At 42.4% G+C, this 26,022-nt stretch overlaps 1 protein-coding gene across 20 annotated transcripts in view; it reads right to left on the bottom strand.

Moving 5' to 3' along the window:
* CASK (calcium/calmodulin dependent serine protein kinase) overlaps positions 1-26,022 on the bottom strand; it is a 327,562-nt gene that overhangs the window by 243,912 nt on the left and 57,628 nt on the right. For all 20 annotated transcript variants that reach the window (XM_056858036.1, XM_056858039.1, XM_056858041.1 and 17 more), the window contains exon 2: positions 2,257-2,369. In XM_056858036.1, the coding sequence (XP_056714014.1) occupies positions 2,257-2,369 (113 nt within the window). The remainder of the gene's footprint in view (positions 1-2,256; positions 2,370-26,022) is intronic.

The following is a 26,022-nucleotide window of genomic DNA, read 5'->3' as shown; positions in this document are numbered from 1 at the left end:
AATGAATGTTTGCAACAAGCTCTAACCACCCCAGCCCAACCAGTCCCAGCTCAGCCAGTTGTGCCGGCCCCCGGAGCACCAGTTTTGCTGGCCCCCAGAGCACCGGTTTTGCTGGCCCCCGGAGCCCCGGTTTTGCCGGCCCCCGGAGCCCCAGTTTTGCCGGGCCCCGGAGCCCCAGTTTTGCCGGCCCCTGGAGCACCGATTTTGCCGCCTCCAAGGCAACCGCCTGCGCCCCTGCCCATACAGTGGAAACAACCTCGGTTGAGAGTGACCTACGACAGCTCGGTTGAAGCCCTACCATGTTTCCTACACCAAGCGGACAGTTATATGCGGGAACAGGGACAGCACTTCCCTACCGAAGACAGCCGGGTGCGCTTTGCTGCCTCCCTCTTAACTGGAAAAGCCGCTGACTGGATGGTCCTCCAGTTTGACACTCGGGCCCAATCCATACACTCACTCAACAAGTTCATGCGAGCTTTACGTCGCCGCTTTGAGGACCCTTTCCTGGGAGAAAAGGCCAAGGCAGCCCTCCTGCAACTTCGACAAGGCTCTACGCCGATGCGGGAATTCCCAGATGAATTCCAAAGTCTCGCCAGTAAGATAGTGGACTGGGCCGAGGCTACCCAAATACATTATTTCCGGGAAGGCTTACATCCTGAGATATTGAACTGGGCTTATCTGCAACGAGACCCAGACACTCTTGAAGAATGGATCTTATTAGCCGAGGAAGTGGAGAGTCATCGCCAATTCATTTCGCTAGCCCGTCGTCGAGCCAGGGAGGGAGGCAACCAAAAGCCCCCGACCAAAGCCGCAGCTCCCACACCGCGGAGACCTGCTCTACCCTCGCAAGACCGCGCGTCTCTGTTTCAGAGGGGAGCCTGTCTCGTTTGCAGAACCATGGGCCACTTTGCAGCCACCTGCCCGCTTCGGCCGGACCGGTTGGTCCCTTCTCGGCAGGATGGACCGCCCCGGAATCGGGGGCAACCTCAGCGCAGAGGCACCGTGGCCAACCGTAGCACTGCTCCTGGGCGGACCGTGCTATCAGCACTCCACATCGGAGATTCGCCCCACGAACCTGTACCAACGAACCCATCGGGGTTCCGGATTACAAGTGCCCCACCGGGGGACAACTCGCCGTCTTCGGATGAGAACAGAGACTGGGACTCCCCTGCTTTGAATCTCGAATCTCCTCTGGATCTGTCAAAAAACGGGCAGGGTCTGCGGTGAGTGGAGAGACACCGCGGACCCTCGCAGCTATTCCTGCAAAACCCAACGCTCCGGTGAAGGTGAGTGAGGTCGAAGAGACTGTGTATGTAGACGTAGTGTTACAACGCCATAAAGGGGCCCCCCAGTTACAAGTTAAAAGCACTCATAGACTCTAGGTGTGCCCGCTCCCTGATCAACGAAACCACTTTCAAGGCGCTCAAAGCCAAGTCAGTGCTCCTACTTAACATACATTTACATACATTAGTATGTAAATGACAGACATCATTTTTCTCACCAAATGCAGAAAACTCAACATCATACCTAAGGGACTAAGAATAAAGAATCCACTGCAGTATACTTACCCCACATACTTAACATTTACATACTAATTCTTGTCTGAATTCACTCTCCTCTACTTAAAGACAGATGGATTCACATTCTAGCTGTATCTGAAGAAGTGAGCTGTGGCTCACGAAAGCTCATACCCTCCCAGAAAATATTTTTGTTAGTCTTTAAGGTGCTACTGGACTCTTGCCCTTTTCTACTACTGCAGACAGACTAACACGGCTACCCACTGTGAATTATCTTCATGGCCTTGGTCCCTCTTATCTCCAGCTTTATTTATTTACTTCATTTATACTGCATTTTTCTTCCTGGTGGGGACTCAAAGCATCTTACATAGTTCTCACCTCCATTTTATCCCTATAACAGACTTTTTTGCCACAATACTCCAGCTCCTCTTCTGGAAGTGATATTGCAGTATCATTTTACTTTACCATACCTCACTCTCCACACTGCCTGAATATTACTTCTCTATGGTGTATATTGAACTCTTACTCATGAAAAGTTAGCTCAGCCAACTAGCTTCCATATGTGAATTACACTATTTTAAATAGTACAGATCATTTTCAGTTAGTAGTTGTCAATGCTGACACCTTAAGAGAATTTCTAAAAAAAAGTGAAATTAAAATCTCTCTCTTATACATAAAACATGGAATTAACAAGTTGACAATGGATAACATGCAACCAAAAAAGATAATTGACTTTTACCTTCTGTACTTAATCCCGGACTTGAAGTGAACTTTGCCACATCGACAATCTTTACAGCAAACTGTTGCCCAGTCTCTCTGTTGATACATCGTCGCACAACACTGAACGGACCCCTGAAAAAGAAGACACCAATCATGTTAGTGATTTACAGAACAATAAAGGACAGTTTTCCACTGTTACCAAAATTAAAAAATAAAAATCCACAATCTTTAAAAGCACAGAAAGTGAAAATAAAAGGTTTTTTTCTGAGTTCCAAAATACATCATATTAGGTTTTTGAGGGTAAAAGATTTGCAAGGATACACACAAAGGCATTGTACAGTACAGCTAATATTATCTAGTTCAGGGCTTCTTAAACTTTTTCCACTCGCGACTCCTTTTTGCCCGAGAAATTTTTACGGGACCCCAGGTATATAGGTATGCAAAATAGGTATACAAATCAAACATTTACTGATAATAAATCATAAAGAAATTTATTTTAAAACAATTCTTTGGTATACATATAATTTTACAATTTATTAAAGACTAAAGCAAATTTGCATACTAATGAGATGAATATGCATCTTTATTTTTACATAAAGAATTAAATCTTGTCAAGATAGTTGATACTGCAGGACATAGAGCATCTTAACGTTTTTCAGAGTTGATCAATATTTTGATTTTACAATCATCAATGCTGAGAACGCCAGGCCATGCGTTCTCAGCATTGATGATTGTAAAAATGTAATGCCAGGTACCGGAGATACAAACTTTATAGAAGACACAGGCAAAGCCAATTAATGGGACCTGAATTGAGAGCCACCAGAGTGGAATGACAATCCCTAGGAAGAGAATCAGTACTCTGGGTCAGGAATGACAGGCTGCAGAGTAGAATGACAGTCTTTGCTTCCTTCTGTTGCTAGGGTCCATCCTTCCACTCTGGGGGCTGTCATGCCATTCCCAGAACATTTCTGCTATTCCTAGGGGCTGTCATTCCATTCTGTGACCTATCATTTCAGTCCCAGAGCCCAGATTCTGTTCCAAGGGGCTGTCATTCCAGTCTTTGACCTGTAAATCCCATGACAGAGCACTGTTTCTATTCCTAGGGACTGTCATTCTACTCTGGGGGCTGTCATTCCAGTCCCAAAGCACTGTTTCTATTCCTATGGACCATCATTCTACTCTGGAGGCTGTCATTCCAGACGCAAAGTACTCTATATCTTGGACCAGAGACCATAATGAAAAATCTATTCCGCATTTTCTTTGCAACTTTTTGCATGCTGTAATGTATTTTAATGGAACCCATGCAAGGCAATTGGCATTCCTGTCTCCCCTTATCTCCAGTGGGCCTTCAAGCCTCTCCCATTGTTTCCAATAGGCAATACTATCATTTCTTTTAGTACAGTCCCCTCCTTCCCAGACTGCAAAGCAAACTTCAGCCCTACCTGAATTAAGCCTGAACCAATTCAACTGTAGAACAGCCTCTGGTCAAACTTGCTCTGAATCACCCCTTCCCAAACTTCTTTAAGCATTATGAAAGCCAGAGAGCCCAACAAACCCATTTGCACGTGAACACACATTCAAAAACTACCAGGAAGGAGCAGACTCTGACACATGCAACCGAGAAGGAAATATTTACTGCTATGCCCAAAGGTGCATTTAAAAATTAATGTATTAAAATAATTAGAACACTGGGAAAAACAACAGCAGAGATCCTACAGGCCATGGCATGTTTCTTTGGGGCTTTGAGTTGGGCAATGATCCAGCACCCAGGAAGGATCATAGCCCTCTGGAAATGAGGGGGCTTTTTGCAGGACCAGCCCAGGAGGGAGGCCAGGATCAAGCCTTTTGGGGGGGATTACATGGCCTTCCCTTCCAGCCCCCGAGCATCCGCAAGAAAGGGACAATAGAAAAGGTCTTCTCAGGAGTCAGGGGCACCTTCCATGGTGGGAAACTTGATGCCTTTTTCCTCTGTCCCTGCTGGCCTTGAGCACTTACCATGGGCTGCTCAAAAGCAGACTGCAGGGTACAGGATCCCGCACAAAGGGGTGCACAACTTTGAGCAAACTTCCCCCTGCTCTGCCAGATAGCGTGCAGGTATGAGCCCTTTGCCCAGGTACGCGGTAGCAGCACCTTCCTTTCCAAGGTGGCTGCCTCCTGCCTTAATCCCTTCTGTTCTGGGATGGCCCTCGAGAGCCAGGGGAAAAGTTACCTTTTTTTTTGCTTCCCCCTTAACCCGGCTAAGTCAGGGCTGTGAATCGCCTGCACCATGAGGGGAGAGCACATGCAGCTGAGCCTCCTCTTATTGCTTTCCTGCACTCCTGTGGCAGAGGGAGAGGCTCACGTGCTTGGCCAGGGCTGCGCATGGAGCATCCAGACTGCTGCTGCCTCTCTGAGGCCGTCCTCGGCTCCCGGGCTGAAGAAGGGGTGAGGTGAGGAGGTGCGAGGCGGCCAGCTGGGGCGGGTCACAGCCTCAAGGAAGAGCAGTTCCGGGCTGCTGTAGATGGAGCGCTTGACTTTTTCGCGACCCCAACATTCAATTGCTTGACCCCATTTGGGATCGCAACCCACAATTTAAGAAGCTCTGATCTAGTTCACTGTAGTTGCCTAGTGCAAATAGTTCTGACATAAGAAAAGTCAGAATTCAGTCCAGTATTGGTTCTTGTAGGTTATCCGGGCTGTGTAACCGTGGTCTTGGAATTTTCTTTCCTGACGTTTCGCCAGCAACTGTGGCAGGCATCTTCAGAGTAGTAACACTGAAGGACAGTGTCTCTCAGTGTCAAGGGTGTAGGAAGAGTAATATATAGTCAGAAAGGGGTTGGGTTTGAGCTGAGTATTGTCCTGCAAAAGTAATGTGCTAATCATTGTCCTGTAAGTATCAAGATAATGTGCTAATGATGGTATGGTATGTTAATATGGAACCATTGTATCCTGAAGTGATCTGTTAATGTCTGTAATCCAAAGATAATCTGCATGGCTATTGTTGAATGTTGTCTTTGTTAGTCTGGAGGTTTTTTTTTTTTTTAGAACAGGAAGCCAAGCCTTATTCATTCTTAAACTCTCCTCTTTCCTGTTAAAGTTGTGCTGATGTTTATGAATTTCAATGGCTTCTCTGTGCAATCTGACAAAATATTTGGTAGAATTGTCCAGTCTTTCAGTGTCTTGGAATAAGACCCTGTGCCCTGTTTGTGTCAGTCCATGTTCAGCCACTGCTGATTTCTCAGGTTGGCCAAGTCTGCAGTATCTTTCATGTTCTTTTATCCTTGTTTGTATGCTGCGTTTTGTGGTCCCGATGTAAACTTCTCCACAGCTGCAAGGTATACGATATACTCCTGCAGAGGTGAGGGGGTCTCTTTTGTCTTTTGCTGATTGTAGCATTTGTTGTATTTTCTTGGTGGGTTTAAACACTGTTTGTAGGTTATGTTTTTTCAAAAGTTTCTCCATCCTATCAGTGACTCCTTTAATAAATGGCAAGAATACCTTTCCTATGGGAGACTGTCTTTCCTGAGTTTTCTGATTTTTGTTTGGTTTAATGGCCCTTCTGATTTCATTCTTGGAATAGCTGTTTGCTAGCAGTGCGTGATTTAGATGATTAGTTTCTTCCTTGAGAAACTGTGGTTCACAGATCTGTCTTGCACGGTCCATTAATGTTTTGATTATTCCTCTTTTCTGTCGGGGGTGGTGGTTGGAGTTTTTGTGTAAGTAGCGATCTGTGTGAGTTGGTTTCCGGTAGACCTTGTGACCTAACTGAAAGTTTGTTTTACGGATGACAAGGGTATCAAGAAATGGGAGTTTACCCTCAATTTCCTTTTCCATGGTAAACTGAATGTTTGGATGGATATTATTAAGATGGTTTAGAAAGTCCATTAATTTTTCTTCACCATGGCTCCAAATAGTAAATGTATCATCTACGAACCTGAACCAGACTGTAGGTTTGTAAGGTACTGATTCTAATGCTGTCTTTTCAAAATATTCCATGTAAAAGTTTGCTATTACTAGACTGAGTGGACTTCCCATAGCTACTCCATCAATCTGTTCATAAAATTCTTGATCCCATAGGAAGTAACTTGTTGTCAAACAATGGTGAAATAAGGCTGTTAGGTCTTCTGGAAAAATCTGGTTAATCAATGAGATTGTGTCTTTTACTGGAACCTTGGTAAAGAGGGATACAACATCAAAACTGATTAATATATCCTGTGGATTGAGTCTGAACGGACTGATTTTGTTGATGAAGTGAGTTGAATCTTTGATGTAAGAAGTGGTTTTTCCAATGTGGTCCTGTAGGAGGGTGGTCAAATATCTAGCTAATTCATATGTTGGGGAACCAATGGCACTCACGATGGGTCGGAGTGGAACGGAATCCTTATGAATTTTTGGTAGTCCATATAATCGTGGTGAATGAATAATGAATAAGGCTTGGCTTCCTGTTCTAAAAAAAAAAAACCTCCAGACTAATAAAGACAACATTCAACAATAGCCATGCAGATTAGCTTTGGATTACACACATTAACAGATCACTTCAGGATACAATGGTTCCATATTAACATACCATACCGTCATTAGCACATTATCTTGATACTTACAGGACAATGATTAGCACATTACTTTTGCAGGACAATACTCAGCTCAAACCCAACCTCTTTCTGACTATATATTACTCTTCCTACACCCTTGACACTGAGAGACACTGTCCTTCAGTGTTACTACTCTGAAGATGCCTGCCACAGTTGCTGGCGAAACGTCAGGAAAGAAAATTCCAAGACCACGGTTACACAGCCCGGATAACCTACAAGAACCAATGAACTCTGACCGTGAAAGCCTTCAACAATATTTTCAGTCCAGTATGTTCAGTTTTAGTACTCTTTATCAGTTTCCAGTGGTGGGCTCACAGGGAAGGTGAGAGTACCTGGTTTGTTCTTCACCCGTGGCAGCATACCACAAAAGTATTTAGTATCTTCTCTGCCACATATTAAATATCTAAGTACAATATTTCTGTATTTTGCAGGGTTGAGTTTTCTGCTCCAAGCAGTAATAGTAGTAGTAATAATAATAAAGAATTTATACAATGTCCAGAAAGCTTCATACACATATTACTAGGATAAGTCCCTACAACAGACCTTGGAGGTAGGCTACAATTTTGTTAATAGTGAAGACTTAGATTGAAAGGAAATGACTTGTTTAAGGTTACCTAATGACCCTGTGACAGAGATATAATCTGAAATGAATATTTATTGTACACCCAGCTCATTTTGTTAATGAATCTGCTATACCAGCAAATATAGCAGCATACAGTGCTGGGCACAGCCATAACAATCTTATGTTTACTTAAAATGTAAGATGGTAAAGAGAGTTTTGAAAGATGATCAAGAAATCTTACTCCTAGCTCCTACACCCTATAATTGGCAGAAACCGACTTAGAATATATATAATGATCCATTTAGTTTGTATGATTACCTGTGAAGTATGTTAGGCTGGCCCTGATCCGGATGGCCCAGGCTAGCCTGATCTTGTCAGATCTCAGAAGCTAAGCAGCGTCAGCCCTGGTTAGTATTTGGATGGGAGACCACCAAGGAATACCAGGGTTGTTGTGCAGAGGAAGGCACTGGCAAACCACCTCTGTTAGTCTCTTGCCATGAAAACCCCCAAAAAGGGGTCACCATAAGTCAGCTGTGACTTGATGGCACTTTACACACACACTTTAGGCTGAGAGTGTGTGACTGGCCCAAGGTCACCCAGCAAGCTCCCAGGGCAGATGGAGATTCAAACCTGGGTCTCCCAGACCATAGTCTGAAACTCTAACCAAAACACACTGGCCTTGAAGGGGGGGAGGCTGCTGTTGAATAGTACCAGCCAGCCAGCCCTGGTTCAGCACTCAAAATTCTTTTTCTGGTACACTTCCTTTTAGAAAAACAAATTATCCTCATAGTACTTAGTCAACCTCACTAGTCCTCCATTAAAAAGGGCTTTTACCAGCTTTTGTTTCCAGACCATGCCCTCGGCACATCTTGAAGGCAGATTGAACAAAGTTCCTGTAGAGCAGTGCCTTTAACCAGAGTCAAGTGGAAGACCTCAAACATTATACACATCTTATATTGCCCCTTCTATGAAGGCAAAGGGAAAGGTGGTTGGGTCATATTACCATCAACTTCGTAGGCACAGACATGGAATTTACTGAGTTTTTGCTGTTGGATGTCTTTCCTAATGTCAGTTGCCAGATGGCATTTTTTGCCTTATTATCTTTTAAAACCAGAAGAATGTTTTACTCAGTAACTTTAATAAGACTTTTGGTTAAATTGTAGTTTTAGGTTCAGTTCTGAATGGATCCACTCTTGCTGTTTTGTTTTCATAGTTGCAAAGTTGCTTTGTATTTTATGCTTATGTTTCTTCTTTTGATTTTATGCTTGTTATGACCATTTGGTTACAACAATAAAGTCATCTACTGTATCAAAGGCTGCAGATAAATCCTGACCCATAAGCCTGGCCTGAAGACAGACTGAAAAGGGTCTAGAGCAGATGAGTTATCCAAGAAGACTTCAAGTTGGTCCATTAGTGCTCTCTCAATTACTTTGCCAACAGGATTTCTCTTAATAATTAGTTTTCTGATTTAAACAGGAGGCAAGGCATATCTTCAGACAATGTTGCATTCCCCCACCTCGTGCAGTCTGCTTAGGACTAATATTTATGAAGCACCAGAACGCTTGACTAGGAAGCTATCAGTGGCTCTGACACAGGACTAGGTATGATCCATTTGTTTCTGGGCACAATTTCTGGTTCTTATTTTAAAATACCCTAAACAGCTTCAGATCAGGGTACCTGAAGGACTGCCTACACATATATCATTACGCTCACCAGTCAAGATGTGCCTCACTAGCCGCAGGGAAGTGTTATTCAGATATATGATAACTGCGGCAAGAATCTTGGTTGCCATCAAATGGAAACAGGAAGAAATACTGGGCTTAGAAGACTGGTTAGACAAGCTGGCGGAATATGCAGTGATGGCCAGGCTGACAAATTTTGTGAACCAAAGACATATCGAAGAGTTTCAAGAGAACTGGAAATTGTATTATGATGTGTCATGAGTTGTAGAATGATTTAAGAGGTTTAAACTGAGTAGTTACTGTTGCCAAGTAGATTAGAAGCTGTTATTGAATAAAAATGTTGCACTTACTTGTAACTGTTGTTCACTGAGTGGTCCTCTATGCAGGCACATATGGGTACTGTGCATGTGCAGGCTAGCCACAGAGAAACTTCTAGATGGAAAGCTTCTGAAGAGATGCTCCTCCCACCCCTCTGCCAATGGATCCTTCTGCCGAGATGGCCATGTGACAGAGGGGCGGGGGAGTGACCATCCCTCAGCTCTCTCTTCGCCGCAGCGGAGCAAGAACCCAGACAAGAGCTGAGGCAGCCCACAGAGGGGAAGGAGGGAAGGATGTATGCCTGCACAGAGGAGGACTCAATGAACAAGTTACAGGTAAGTGCAACATTGGTTTTTATTGTTGTGGCCTCTGTGCAGTCCCACATGGGAGAATAACAAGCTAAAAACACAGGAGGTGGGTGTGAGGCTGCAGAGCGTGTTACATGTGTGATGTATAAATGTTGCAGATGACCACGTTGCAGTTCTGCAAATGTGAATATCCAGCGCAGCGGAGAATGCCACAGATGAGACCTGTACCCTCATGGAATGGACACAGATCTGTACAGGACACACTCTGCCTGTGACAAGATAGGCCAGGGGTGTCGAACTCATTTGTTAGGAGGGGCGGATATGACATAAATGTCACTTGGTCGGGACGGGCCATGTGCACATAAATAAATAAAGAATGAAAGAATGGGAGGGAGGGAGGGAGAGAAGGAGGGAAGAAAAGAAGGAAGGAAAGAAGGGAGGGAGGGAAAGAAGGAAGGAAAGAAAAAAAAGAGGAAGGAAGGAAGGAAGACAGAAAGACAGAAAGAGACAGACAGGAAAAAAAGGGGGGAAAGAGAGAGAGTGATAAAGAAAAAGAGGGAAAGTGAGAAGAGAGAAAGAAAAAGAGAATGAAAGAGAGGAAGAGAAAGACAAAAAGGGAGGGGGGAAGGATCTTGGCTGGGCTTTGGAAGCCCAGAAAGAGAAGGGGAAAGCTTCCCAGCTGGTGCGCGGGACTGCAGGGGGGCGCAGCTCGCCACAGGGAGGGACGCCCCGGGAGGCGAAAGCAATTGAGCAATCTGCTGCAGCCTAGAGCTGAGGAGGAGGAGGAGGAAGGGTAGCCTAGGCTGGCTTTTCTACACGCCCCGTCGGGCTGGGCTCGGGCGGTGCAGATGGCCAAGCGGCGGCTGCTGCTGCTGGTCTCCGACTTGATGCTGCACGGAGGGGGTTGCACTGAGGGGGTTACTTGGAGCACTGCTGGCGACACATCCAGGGCTTCTTGGGGCCATGAGTGTGAATTCTGCTGGCTGCTTTGCAAAAAAGCAGGAAAAATTTGCAGCGCTTCGCAATCGCTTTGCTGAAAAAGGTAAAGTGGGGGGATCCTGGCCCCTTTTCTCCCCGCACTTCCAGGAGGCAGTGATCCTGGGTGCGTTGGCCCAGGACTGAGCCCTGCCCTCCCACGGAACTTACTTCGGAGGAAGCAGACTTCTTGGATCGAATGCATTTATGCATGGGAGGTTTTGCCTTGCGTCTGCTGCTCTGTAGATGCACATTTCCCCCCCCATCCGAATGCTCAAAACTTAACAATAAGCCCCCATGCAGTTTTGAGAACTCGGATGGGGAAAATGTGCATCTACAGAGCGGCAAATCCAAGGCAAAACCTCCCATGCATAAATGGCCAAGGGGTCACTCACCTACAAAGACATGGAAGGGGGGAAAGGAGCTTTGCTGCTAGAGATGAAATGCTTCGAAACGGCTTGAAGGACGGCTTGTGCGCAAATCACAGCAAGCTGGACAGACTGGTCTGTTCAAATGCTGCCAAGTGTGGAAAACCTGGACTGGGGATGGAGAGGGCAGAAGATCCCAAGGGGCAGGGAGAACCAGGGGCCAAGGGGAAGCCAGTGCCATCTTTCTCCAGGCTGTCCCTGCCCCCAAGTGGCTAGATCCCTGTGCTGCTCCCTTTCCTAAGAAGAGGAGTCCCACCAACATTCCTGGAGGGGCTGCGCACCCCATGGAGAGGGAAGGGCCTGGCGAGGCATGGGGAAGTGGGAGGAGGAGGGGAGCCCCTCATACAGGCACAGCGCAGGGACCACAGGCACACGGCCTCCCCACACAGGTCACACCAGCCCAGCCAGGGGGCGAAGCCTTCGAAGCGGTGCCCTTCTCTTCCTTCTCGTCCTTCTCTTCCTGCACGTCAGGAAGCAGGCGAGGGGCGGCGGGGCGTAACAGCTGGCAGTGTGGCTAATCTAATCTTAATTGTAATGTATGGTTTAAATAAAATAACGCCCTTCTAACATCTAGTGTTTGAAGTGACTGTTCAGCCGCGTTACTGGGTGTTGGAATTTTTTTTTGCAAAACTATGTCCTGAGACATATGGAATTTGGACACTACTTTCAGAAGATGCTCCAAACTTGTATGGAGTACTATCCTATCTTCATGTACCTTAAGAAATGGAGAGTCATGACGCAAGGCTTTTAAGTCGCTGACCCTCCTAGCTGAAGTGATCACCACCAAAAATGCTAATTTATAGGATAAACAATCTAAACCACAGGTAGCAAGAGGCTCAAAGGGTTTGCTCAATAAGTGTGTCAAAACTAAAGTAAGACTATTGTGGAACAACTGCTTTCACTAGTGGGAAAAGGTTATTCAAACATTTAAGAAATCGTTGGTTCTTGTAGGTTATCCGGGCTGTGTAACCGTGGTCTTGGTATTTTCTTTCCTGACGTTTCGCCAGCAGCTGTGGCAGGCATCTTCAGAGGAGTAACACTGAAGGACAGTGTCTCTCAGTGTCAAGTGTGTAGGAAGAGTAATATATAGTCAGAAAGGGGTTGGGTTTGAGCTGAATCATTGTCCTGCAAAAAGTATCAAAGGTAATGTGCTAATCATTGTCCTGTAAGTATCAAGATAATGTGCTAATGAGGGTGTGGTATGTTAATATGGAACCATTGCATCCTTAAGTCGTTTAAGAAATCGTTTACACAATGGGTTAGAGAACAGGGACGCAGAATCCAATCCTTTGTGAAAAGCTGAAAGTGCTGCTAAATGAACCTTGAGGGAGGTGTTGGCCAAGCCTTCATCCTTTAATGATAAAAGGTACTCAAATATCCAGAAAGTGGGCAAGAAAAGGGATTTAATTGTCTCTATATAGCCCATGAAGTAAATCTTTGCCATTTAAATTGGTAGGATTTCCTAGTGGAAACCTTCCTGGAGGATAATAACACTTCGGTGACTGTGTCAGAAAAGGAAGCTATTGGCAGATCAGCCATGCTGATAGGTGTAGTGACCAAATGTCATGGTATTTGACTGGTCCCACTGATATTAGATCCAGGGATTGAGGAAGTGGGATGCAAGTTCCCTTTGCTAACTTCCACAGGATTGAGAATTATGGTCTTTTTGGCCATAATATGAGGGAAGTCATATTATAATAATATGGCCATAATATGAGGGAAGTCCTGTCCGCTGCTATCGTGACCACCACCCTGCCGAGGAGTGGTATTGGGGTGTGTGCATACATCAGGGGACCATGCCAATGTATTTGGAACGTGTCTGCTATAGACAGGGGTCTAGTGAGGCTCGGAAGCAATACACTGGACATTTTGTGTTCAACTGTACAGCGAAAAGGTCTATGGCAGGTGTGCCCCACATGTCAAAAATTGGTACCAGATGCCAAGGGTGCAGTGTCCATTTGTGATGTCCTATGACTTCCCTGGTGAGGGTGTCTACTGTTGGGTACCCGGGGTTGGGTGAGAGGAAAATTTATGTAAGTCTATGTGGAAATATTACAAATATATTTTATTAGAAGCGCTATACAGCTTTTAAAATTCTTTAAAAGCATTGAAATGGCACAATGGCCAAACTTAAGGTTGATATCTGTAACCACAAACCCAAACACGTTTCGGCCTCTAGGGCCTTCATCAGTGGTTAAAACCTTTTCTAAAATCTGCACACATATATAGAAATACAATGATGTGAACCAATAAAAATACAAAATGCAAACAGTTTAAAACCCAACCAGGTAAGTGAATATGTTGTAAAATTTATTCTCAATTATTCAAACAACTGGTATATTGGGTTTTTTTTGTAGTACTGGTGAGTATAAGTCTCTCGTACATTTTGTGTGCAGATATCAACCTGGTGAAGCAGTTTTATTCCCCTTTTTTCTTCCAAGGGTGTCTACTGTGACATTTGATACACCTGCAAAATGAATGGCTGTGATGATCACGCCGTGCAGTATTGCCCAGTCCCAAAGTCTGATGGCTTCTATGCAGAGTGCGATGGAGCCTGTCCTACCCTGTTTGTTTAGGTAGTGCATTGTTACCATGTTGTCCATTGCCACCAGCTCCTTCTTGCCTTGGACAATATCTGTAAAAGAATTAAGTGCGTATCTTATAGCGTGGAGTTCCAATAGATTTATATGCATGGCAGGTTCTGATCTTGACCAACGACCTTCTGCTGTAAATCTGCCACAGTGGGTGCCCCAGACCCCCAAAGATGCATCAGTGAACAACTGTAAGTCATGGGATTGTGTGCCGAAAGGCATGCCAGCCAATAAATTTTGCTCATCTAACGCCCCGTGGCGCAGAGTGTTAAGCTGCAGTACTACAGTCAAAAGCTCTGCTCACGACCTCAGTTCAATCCCAACGGAAGTCGGTTTCAGGTAGCCAGCTCAAGATTGACTCAGCCTTCCAACATTCCGAGGTCGGTGAAATGAGTACCCAGCTTGCTGGGGGTAAAGGGAAGATGACTGGGGAAGGCACTAGCAAACCACCCCGTAAACAAAGTCTGCCTTGGAAACATCAGGATGTGACATCACCCCATGGGTCAGGAATGACCCAGTGCTAGCACAGGGGACCTTTACCTTTTTAACCACCAATCTAGAGATTTTAGAACTGAACAGGGGATAGGAAATTTCCTCCACTGTGGGTCTACATTGGTGCAAAAATGTCTAAGAAACCAGTTCTGCAAAGGTTGCATCTGTAATCTAGAGTACGGTACTACTGCTGTAGTAGAGGTCATAAGCCTCAGTAACTTTTGAATTTTTACAGCTTTTTGAAATCTGGTTCGTTTAAAAGTAGACACTAGACATTCAATGGCTTTGATCCTCTGAGGTGAGGGCTTATCCTCTGAGGTGAGCTTGCCCTCCTGAGAATCAAGAATTGCCCCAAATAAACTCCACTCTCTGTACAGGCTGTAGTCAGGACTTTTTGTGGTTAACTATAACTTTCAATGAAGATAGTAATTCAATGGTAACGAGTACTTACAACAAAGGCTGTTACCATATATGGAACGAGAAATGCCTGATGTTCAAGCTGGTTTCAGAAAAGGAAGAGGCACTAGAGATCATATTGCAAATATACGCTGGTTACTGGAGCGTACGAGAGAATTTCAGAAGAAAATCAGCTTGTGTTTCATAGATTACAGCAAAGCTTTTGACTGTGTGGATCATGAAAAGCTATGGCTGGTTTTAAAGGAAATGGGTGTGCCACTACATCTGATCGTTTTGATGCGCAACCTGTACTCAGGACAAGAGGCCTCAGTTAGAACAGAATATGGAGAAACAGAATGGTTTCCAATTGGCAAAGGTGTCAGACAAGGATGTATTTTATCTCCCTATCTCTTCAATCTATATGCAGAACATATAATTAGGAAAGCTGGATTAGATTTAGATGAAGGTGGAGTGAAAATTGGAGAGAGGAACATTAATAATTTGAGATATGCTGATGACACCACTTTATTGGCAGAAAATAGTGAAGATTTGAAACAACTATTGCTGAAAGTTAAAAGAGAAAGTGCCAAAGCAGGACTACAGCTGAACATCAAGAAAACAAAAGTAATGACTACAGGAGAATTACACAACTTTAAGGTTGACAATGAGGAAATTGAAATTGTTCAAGACTTTCTATTCCTTGGCTCCACCATCAACCAAAAGGGAGACTGCAGCCAAGAAATTAGAAGGAGATTGAGACTTGGAAGGGCAGCCATGAAGGAGCTAGAAAAGATTCTGAAGTGTAAGGCTGTGACTCTGGCCACCAAGACTAGATTAATTCATGCCATCATATTCCCTATTACTATGTATGGGTGTGAAAGCTGGACAGTGAAGAAAGCTGATAGGAAGAAAATAGATTCCTTTGAAATGTGGTGTTGGAGGAGAGTGTTACGGATTCCGTGGACTGCCAAAAAAACAAATCAGTGGGTAATAGATCTGAACTGACCCTAGAAGCTAAAATGACTAAACTGAGGCTGTCGTATTTTGGTCACGTCATGAGACGACAAGAGTCACTGGAAAAGACCGTCATGATAGGAAAAGTTGAGGGCAGCAGGAAAAGAGGAAGACCCAACAAGAGATGGATTGACTCAATAAAGGAAGCCACAGCCTTCAATTTGCAAGATCTGAGCAAGGCTGTCAAAGATAGGACATTTTGGAGGACTTTCATTCATAGGGTCGCCATGAGTCGGAAGCGACTTGACGGCACTTAACACACACACAACGAGTACTGTTGTCAGTAGAGTTTGAGGGGAATAGGCAACCAAAAGCCAATCATCCAGACAGGGGAATACGGTATGCCCCTGGAAGGCTAAATAACCCACTACTTCCCCTACACATTTTGAGAAGACCCATGTGGCTGTTGCCAATCTAAAAGGTAAGACATTATACTCGTAGTGCTATTCCTGGCAGCTGAAGTGCAGGAACCTCCCACAGGACTTAATGTATGGAGATGTGAGAATTCGGGTCTTTAAGGTCTAGGACTGGAAAGAATAGCCCTGGAGTCAGTAATGTGCCAATCTCCATTATCCAGATCATTCTGAAGGACCTCGTGGTTACAAATTTGTTAAGGGCTCATAAATCAAGAACGGGTCGTTTGCCACCTTTCTTGTCCACCAAGAAGTACCTGGAGTAGAAACCATTATGTATTTGATCTCGAGGGACTATGGAAATGGCCCCCTTTTCCAACAACTCACCGACCTCCTGTAATAGTTCAGGAGCAGAATGTGATGCAGCATCGGAAGCAGGATCACAAGTAGGCCAGTGATAGAATTCCAACACATAACCATCCTTTATTATTGATAGGACCCAATTATCTGCAGTAACAACAGCCCATTGGGCAACAAAGCAACTTAAACATCCAAAGAAATTTAGGGCCTGAGTTGCAACAGGGACTAAGTCGTTATCCTGCTGACCTTTCTTTTTAGAAGAAACCCTATTAGGGGATTGACGGTCTTGTTTTCTCCCCCTATTCTTAGGTGGGAATTTCTTTTACTCATGGTGAGGGTAGAATGTTTTTTGTTGGTTCTGATATTGAAACAGGGTAGAATTATATCTGTACCCCTTTTGGTAATAGGGGGCGTTATGCCTGGGTTGATATCTAGATCTCCCTGATGGGGCTATCGTGGGTTGGGTGACCCCCATAACCCTATCCTTCCTAAATTTATGTAAGAAATTGCCTGTTGAATCGTAAAATAAAGCTACTTCATCAAACGCCATGTCTTCCAGCCTTGACTTGGCATCTAATGGGAGGTTGGAAAAGCATAGCCAGGAGTGGTGTCTGAGCGATATACTCAAAGCCATTGTTTTGCTGGCTGCTTCAGCTGAGTGACGGGCCTCATAAAATATAGCCTAGTCTATAGCCTGCATTTTGCATGGCCCTTCTGACCAGTTTTTTGTCCTCTGGTAGGCAGTCTATTAGCTGGAAAAATTTGTCCTATAACAAAATTTGGTATCTGGACATCAGCACTGAGTGTCTGGAAATGCACAAGCCTAGAGACCCAGCTGTATAAAACCTCCTTCCCATGACATCTAGTTTTCTTCCTTTCTTGTCTAGGGGGGCGGAATGAGGCCCTGGCTTGCCCTTGGTCAGCAACGTTTCCGCAACTAAAGAATTATTGTGAGGATGTTGGTATAGGAATGAGCTATGCTCATCCTGTATCTTGTACACTTTGCAGGGAACTGGAGGGTACAAAGAAAGTTTAGCCCACTTCTTTTGGGCGATTTTCCTGATATCTTTAGCCATAGGAATCTGCACTGGGGCTGTATAGGCCTCATGCAGTACATCCATAATGGGGTCAATCTCCTCTGGTTCCAAAGGTGTGACCACAACACCCAATGCAGTCACTATCCTGGCCAATTGTTTGTTGTAGGCCTTAATGTGGGGGAGATGGGGTAGGGATCCCCTATGAACTCGTCAGGAGAAGGTAAGGATGCTGCATCAGAGTACTTCTCTGAATCTTTGGCTTGGTCTTCGGAACTAGAGTCGACATTGAGCACCGAAACCTGACTTGATCAGGTAGAGGGTGCTTGTCATCTTGGTTCCAAATGATCTCTCGGTACCAAAGATCTCCTCGGTTCCGAAGCTCAATCTGAACAATGTTGTCGGTACTGATGGGAAACTGATGGTGAACAACAGGAGCATTCTTTTTAATGGTCCCATCAGCTCTGGGAATCACAACGATAGCTCCGACAAGAATCCCTTGAATCAGCGTCAGAGGGAAAATCGGGTACCACAACCACTTCATCTTCCGATGCAGAGAACTAGATCACTCCAGTTGGGGTGCAAAATCTGCATTGGGGAGACTGTTCATGTCAGTGCTGAGGTGAAGGCGATCTCCGGCAGTGAGGTGGTGGCTTCGAGATGAATAGGGTCTGTAAGAACCCTGAGAGGGGCTGTGCAGCTGTGGGGCAGCCAACATCTCAACCTCTTTGAAGCTCCCTGACTTGGAGGAACCTGGCGGAGACCGTGATTGATGACTGTACGATGCTCGATCCTGCTCCTGATGAGGTCTGCATTCCGCCTACAAGAGGGGAGACCGGCGCCGAGTTGATCAGCTCTGACGCTCGGAACCGTCCAGTGTTGATGCTGAACGGTCGGACGGCTGCTTCAGTGCTGACTTGGTCTCCTTTTCAGAATGTTTAATTTTCTTTTTTGCCTTCTTATCGGACAACTGATGGGCAGCTTATTTTAAACCTGATGATGTAGCCTTGTCCGATCTGAGTGATACTTTTTCAGATCTGGCTGAAGGGGAAGGCACTACGGACGAGGGTGAAAGGCCTCCCACCATTTTCTATTCCTGTGTATCGAGCTTGACTGAGCTCTCGTACAGGGCAGCTTTTAGGCATGAGGCCCATTCTTGGCGGGCTCTGGGGGTGAATAGGCCACAGGCCCTGCAGGTTGATGGGATATGACTCTCCCCGAGACAATATAGACATTAAGCGTGCTCGTCCAATTACGCCATATTTGTGCCACAGGATTTGCACTTCTTGAAAGGCGCCGTTCTAATACAATTGTAAAAACTCACTGATAAATCAGTGAAATTGTGAAGGAAAAACATGAAGCTGTCCACTCACGTCCTCTCTCCACAACGGTGAAGAGAGAACTGAGGGATGGCTGCTCTCCCGCCCCTCTTGGCCGTCTTGGCAGGGAGAGCTGTTGGTAGAGGGGAGGGTGGAGCATCTCTTCAGAAGCTTTCCATCTAGAAGTTTCTCCGTGGCTGGCCAGCACATGTGCAGTACCCATGTGGGACTGCACAGGGGCCATGACAATTAATATGAGTTAACTGGTATAATATGAAATAATATGTAATAACATGAAAAGTATTTTTCTTGATTCATTTCAGTAAATTAGACAACACTGCGTAAAAGATATATTTTATTTACATTATATAATTCACATTGTGAAAGACATGTTAAAGTATATTATATTTGCATCATATATTACAAATTAAGAGTTTCAAATTGAGCAGATACAGTTGCTATGCAGATTAAAGACTGCTCAGAATTTTAAGAACCAAAAAAAAAAAAAAAAAAAACAACCCAGAGCAATCTGGAGAGGGAGAAATCCAAGCCTTGGTTTTAAAAAACTTTTAAAACTTTTTAAAAGTTTTAAACTTTTAAAACTCAGAAAGAGCTCCAAGGAAGCAGAAAGCGTTTGAATCCCCACCTCTTTACATGCTGCTTTGTATGTGGCTGTGATAGAAACCAAGTTTGCATGTCCCACGCTCAAATTTAAAATTTATTAATACGGTCGACTGACCAATCACGTACAAACACATCAAAAATTCCAGACTCAATACTTTTGCACCGCAGAATCAGACTGCCCGTACATATAAAGGAATAAGATCAATAAAAGCAAACCCTGGTTAAAATTATCATCTTAAAATTGATAAAACTGAAAAATATTCTAACAATCGTTTTCTAATAAAGTTCTGCGTATTTTAATAGCAACGGCGCAGAACTTGGCAGTTTGGAGCGTAAACTGAGGGTCTTCTCCTAATAGGAGCTTCTTTGCCGAAAGCTCAACAGACTCTTCAAACTGTTCAGAATTATGTAAGTTACTTAGCATGTATGTAACATGAAGTCTTTTTCTCTTGTTCTATTTGAGTAAACTAGACAACATTGCTTAACCACATATAGCAATAGAAATAATAGTCATGTAGGGTTTGAGTATACACACACACACACACACACACACACACACATATAGATTGGTAGTTTTTTTCTTTCCTTTTTTTTGAAATTTTTTATTGGTTTTTATAATATAAATTTTTCATGTTAACAAACAATATACGTAGTATTAAAAACTAAATCATAGGTAATGTTGTTATAATTGTTTAAGTGCTAAATAAAAATAAAAAATAAAGGAAAATTTATTGACTTCCCCATCACCTCCGTCCGCCTCTTAATAAAGTATTCTATCCCATCGTGATATGGTCTGATCTTAATTATTCTTATATCTCAATTAGATTTCAATCACATTATACTATCAATATAATTGATTACATTTCTTTATGTTAACAATGTCATCTAGATCAGATTAAAAGGTATTCTTCCATTTTCCCCAGTCCTAGTTCATATTCACAATATTTCATCCACGCCTCCCATTCCCCCATAAATTGAACATTGTCTTTTTGATTTAAAATGACTGTACGTTTTGCCATTTCCACCAGTTCAAACATTTTCATAGTCCAGTCTTTTTCCCCAGGAGTGTCTGCCACTTTCCATTTTGCTGCATAAAGCAGTCTTGCAGCTGTAGTCGCGTAAATAAAAAAGGCCTGTGTTTTAACAAATCATCAGGTATCATACTTAATAACATCATTTCTGGTGTTTTGGGTATGCTTTTTTGTACTATTAGTCTTAATTCGTTATAAATCATATCCCAAAAATCCTTAGCTTTGTCACAAGTCCACCACATATGATAAAAAGAACCAACTTCTTTATTACATTTCCAACATTTAGGGGATGTCACTTTGTAGATCTTTGCAATCTTCTTAGGCGTTAAATGCCATCTATACATCGTTTTATAGATATTTTCTCGAATTGACTGCGCATTTATTCCTTTCAAGTCTTTCGCCCATAGTCTTTCCCATTTGTTTAGAGCAATATCATGTCCCACAGTTTGAGCCCAATTAATCATTGTTGGTTTGATTATTTCCTGCTCACAATAAATTGTTAAAAGAAGATTATACATTTTAGAAATCAGTTGAGTATTATATACTATCTAATAGTATATACTATCTAATAGCATCTGTGTAGTAATAGAGATAGTAATAGAGTACTATCTAATAGCATCCTGTGAAAAGATGATTTTTCTTTAGAGAATCCATTCTTCATATCTTGTGTAAATACTGATTTAATTTGATGATATTGAAGCCATTGTAAATCATCTTTAAGCAACTGAAAGTCTTTTAGTGAGCTTTTCTTTCCTTCCCAGTTAATTAACTCTTGGTAGGTGATAAATTTGTCCAATCTAAGTGGGCGTAATGTCAACATTTCTTGAGGTGATATCCACATCGGTGTTACTGGTTCAAGAATATGTTTATATCTCATCCATATATGAAAAAAGGAGGACCTGATTATATGGTTATGAAATGATGCTTGTATCTTAATTTTACCATACCATAAATAGCCATGCCATCCACTTATATTGTTAAAACCTTCAAGATCTAACAAACGCGAATTGGATAAGTTCATCCAGTCCTTTAGCCATACTAAAGCGGCCGCTTCAGCATAAAGTTGAAAGTTAGGTAGTGCTAAACCTCCTCTAACTTTAGAGTCCACCAGATGTTTATAAGCAATCCTCGGTTTTTTCCCTTGCCAGATGAAATTTAATACGTCTTTCCTCCAGGTATCAAAGTATTTAACATGTGATATTATAGGCAAATTTTGGAATAAGAAAAGCATCCTTGGTAAAATGTTCATTTGGATTATTGATATACGTCCCAAAAGTGACAATTTTTTATTTGACCAAATGATCATATCAGTTTTTATTTTGTCCCATAGTTTAAGATAGTTATTGGTTATCAAGTCTTTATTCTTTGCAGAGATCCAGATTCCCAAATATTTGATCTTATTAGCCTTCTCCCAACCTGTGTATGATATAAATTCCTGTTGTTCTGTTTCTGATAAATTCTTAAATATTGTCTTTGTTTTTTCTTGGTTAACTTTAAATCCCGATACATTTCCAAAATCGTCCAAAGTTTCCAACAGTATCTTCATTGATTGTGTTGGATTCTCCAAGATTAACAGAAGATCATCCGCGAATGCTCTCAATTTGAATTCATGTTTTTTAATTTTTAGTCCGCGAATGTCCTCCATACTCCTTAGCTTACAGCATAGTGATTCCAACACCAACAAAAATAATAATGGAGACAGAGAACATCCTTGTCTGGTTCCTTTCTTGATTGCGCAGATGTCAGACATCGATTCATTCACCAGAATTTTTGCCTGTTGGGATGTATATATGGCTGATATACCTCTCAAGAAACGGTCTCCAAAATTTAATTTTTCCAATATCTTTTTCATAAAGTCCCATGAGACCATATCAAAGGCTTTCTCTGCATCCAAAAATACAAAGGCCGCCGTTTGTTGAATATTCTGGTCATAATATTCCAATGAATCTAATAAAACTCTTATATTATCTTTAATTTGCCTTCCTGGAACAAAACCTGCTTGGTCTTCATGTATAAGGTCCTTAATAAAATGCTTTATCCTATTCGATAAGACCGAAGCATAAATCTTATAATCCACATTTAACAGCGAGATAGGTCTATAATTTGAAGTTTTTTCTGGATCTCTTCCTTCCTTAGGTATCAACGATATAAATGCATGTGACCAAGTCTCTGGGGATGCTCCCTTATCCAAAATTGTATTACAAAGTAATACAAAAAAGTTCACTAAATTGTCACTAAATGTTTTATAAAATAGTGCAGTAATTCCATCTGGTCCTGGTGTCTTGTCCGTTTTTTGTTTCATTATTGCTTCTTGTATTTCATCCTTTGTAATTGGTGCATCTATCCATTCTTGTTGGGGCTTTGAAAGGACATTCATCTGTGTTGAATTTAAAAACTTGTCTATTTTCTTTTTTGAGATTTTTTCTTTCTGATATAACTTAGTATAGAATGAAACAAATTCTTTTGTATATCCGTAGTTGTATAAACTGGTCCTTTAGCGGATTGAATTTTTGTTATAATCTTCTTTTGAAATGAGTCTTTCAGTTGGGTCGCCAAAAATTTTCCAGGTTTATTAGCATGTTCAAAGTATTTTTGTTTAGCGGATTTTAAATTTTTGTTCATTTCCTCCATTATTATCAAATTTAGTTGGTGTTTAGATACAGAAATCTTCATTTGTATGTCATTTTTCTCTTCTTCATGTAAGGCCATAACCAGTTTTTGCTCCAAATTTTGTAAATCCCAAAGTATATTATTGGTAAATTGTAGTTGAGTTTTCTTCCAGGCCGTGTGTTTCTGTATCATAAATCCTCTTAGAACAGCTTTAAATGCATCCCAAACTGTATTCAGCGAAGTTTCCCCATTAAGGTTAATTTCAAAGAAATCTTTAATTAAGTCCTGTAGTTCTTTTTGAATCTTGTTATCCTTTAAAAGTTTATCATTTAGTCGCCATCTAAATGCTTGTTTATTGTTCCATTCAAATGTAACTGGATTATGATCAGAAAAAGTTCTTGGTACAATTTGGATTTTACGTAGTTGCGTGAAAATAGATTTACTAGCCCATATCATGTCTATTCTGGAATGTGAGTCGTGTCTCGCTGAATAAAAAGTATATTCTTTAGCCGTTGTATTCATTGTTCTCCAGATGTCTTGTATTTCCAATTCTGAAGCCATGGTGAAGAAAGTTTTAGGTAAACATCCTTCGTTTTCGTCTTTTGCTTTTGATTTTTTATCCAAAATTGGGAGAGTAACACCATTGAAATCGCCCATCAAAAGAATCTGATCCTTTGCATACTGAGAAATCAGTTCATGTAGTTGTCCATAAAATTTAGCTTTTCCTTCGTTAGGTGCATATATTCCTACTACAATCGTCTTTTGCCCCAATATTTTGGTCTTGATAATTACAATTCTGCCTTCATTGTCTTTGTACAGTAGTTCAGGACTCAGGCTAGAATGAGCATATATCACAACTCCCTTTGTTTTTGTTTTAGCCGATGCAACAAATGCTTGTCCAAGCATTTGCCTATCCAGGTATTTTTTGTGTTTTGTGTTTTGTTGTCTCTTGCAGACAAATTAGGGAGTATTTGCATTTCTGTAGATATTTAAAAATTCTAGCCCGTTTGGTTTTTTCATTCAAACCATTCACATTCCAAGAAATTACTTTTGCTATGATGTAGTAATTATTGAAGCAAAATATTCAGTCTATAACACAGTGCCTCCTTCTGCTCCCTGTGGTTCTTCTTCTTCCTCTTCCTTTTGTTCCAGGGTTAGTCCTTTAAGCTCTGTCTTGTATTTCCTCAGAAATTTTCCCACATCCAATGGAGATAAGATTGTCATTTTCATTTCTTTGTAGGTAAAAGCCAAGCCTTGTGGCATAATCCAACGATATTTGATACCATTAGCTTTCAAAACAGACACAAGTTCTTTGTAATTATTCCTCTGTGAGAGTAAATGTCTTGGTATGTCCTTTAATAATATTAGAGGAATATCTCCTGCTGACTGTCATAGTGGATCTTCATGATCCTGTCCTTGATCCTAGTGTCATAAAAAACAATCATGAGATCTCTTGGTTTAGATCTTTTCATTCTAGCAGGTAATGGTATTCTGTAAACTCTGTTGATGGCTTGGTTCAATTCTTGTTCTTCTATTTGAAATAAATGAGCCAGATTTGGGACTACAGTTTCTTTGTTGTCTCCCATCATATCTGGAAAATTGCGCAGACAAAGGTTGGTTTCTCTAACTCTCATCTCCATCATTGCTATCTGATCTTTAACAGCTGTCTGATTAGTTTGTATTGTTTCAATCTGCTTCTCTTGGCTTGCTAATTTTTTCTTTGTATCCTTGTGTTCTTCCATCACTTTCTTAACTGATGAATCCATTGCTTGCATGTCCGTCTTCATAGTATTCATTTGGGTCTTTACAACTTTAAGGTCTTCTGTAACCCCATCTAGCTTTTGGTTAATAGCTTGAGATGCTTGGCCAAGATTTGTCATCAGAGCAGTCAGCTGTGTCATTTGTGTAGACATCTGTTCAAACTGTTTAGTTGTTGCCTCTGTTTGCTTGGCTAACATGTCTTGCAATTTCTTTTCCATGGTTAAGATTTGTGTCGCTTCTTTCAGTTTTGTATAGGCAGGGCTATGTAATGAGCCAGAACGGGGTCGGGATGCAGACATTTACATTGAAGTAAGGCTGGTAAAATACATGTTCTCAATCAGGACCCTCTGATTAGTTGATAGAAAATGTTTCAATGATCAGCTTAATAATTTTTTCGCTTTAAAAAGACCCCTATTTCACTTTAAAACAGCTTTTTAAAGTTTTGAAATACCAGCGAGTTTTGCCGGCCGCTCTAGGTCGGGTCAATCAGGAAGTATTCCGGAAGTTGATTTCACCGTGGACCTTCTACCGCCTCTTCTCGATGGTTGTTCCCTTCAGGAACTATTTCTATGTTACTCGAGTGTGACGTGTATCCGGTCCTACGAGTTTCTTCCTGTTGTTGTAAGCCAGATGATAGAGAGGGTGATATAGAGGGTCTTCCGGATTAAGGAGTTCCTTGCTGCAAACGTGGCTGGAGGACCCCTTTTTTTTCCTTTTCTTCTTCCACCGGAAGAAAGAAGTTCACCCTCCCCTTCCCTCAAAAGTACTTCTCATTGGTGGAAATTTTAGTCCATCTTATAGGCGTCTTTCTAGCTCTTTGTTTTAGTTTAAGCTGATCAACCTGATAAGGCTCCTGCCTCTAATCCTGATGGATTTTATAGGTCAAACTTATCCAGTTCGATTAAGGGAGGAACAAGGATGCTGGGAATGTCTTCATCTACCCCCCAGTTATTCAGTAACATCAGTAAAAGACGAAGGGTTCTTGCGTACTCACTTGAGCGTCTAGAGGTGAGGTTCTTATCTTAAAGTAGTCCTTATGGTGGTTATAAGGTGGTGGAGGGTAGAGTCTTATGCCGAAGTTGCGTTTTGGCGATTTCTTCCCTAGGTGCCCTCGCAGGACCGGCGTCCAAAACTCCGAGGGACTTAAAGAAGCTCCCTCAGAGTATTTGGGAGGTCAAACTGCTTTTGCGGGCTGCAGGGAATTCCTGCTATCCGACCCACTTGCAAGGATCGGGTTGGGATGCATATAGCATCCCAGGATTAACGCAAACTTGGATTTCTCCCAGGACAGCCTGGGGAAACGTGGCACTCACCCCAGCGGCACCACCGGAAGTATGTGGTTTTTTTCCTTTTTTA

This window comes from Euleptes europaea, chromosome 12 (assembly GCF_029931775.1).
Source record: "Euleptes europaea isolate rEulEur1 chromosome 12, rEulEur1.hap1, whole genome shotgun sequence".
In the NCBI taxonomy this organism is placed as follows: domain Eukaryota; kingdom Metazoa; phylum Chordata; class Lepidosauria; order Squamata; family Sphaerodactylidae; genus Euleptes; species Euleptes europaea.
Note: the sequence above shows the minus strand (reverse complement) of the source record. Positions and strands in the feature narration are given on the sequence as shown.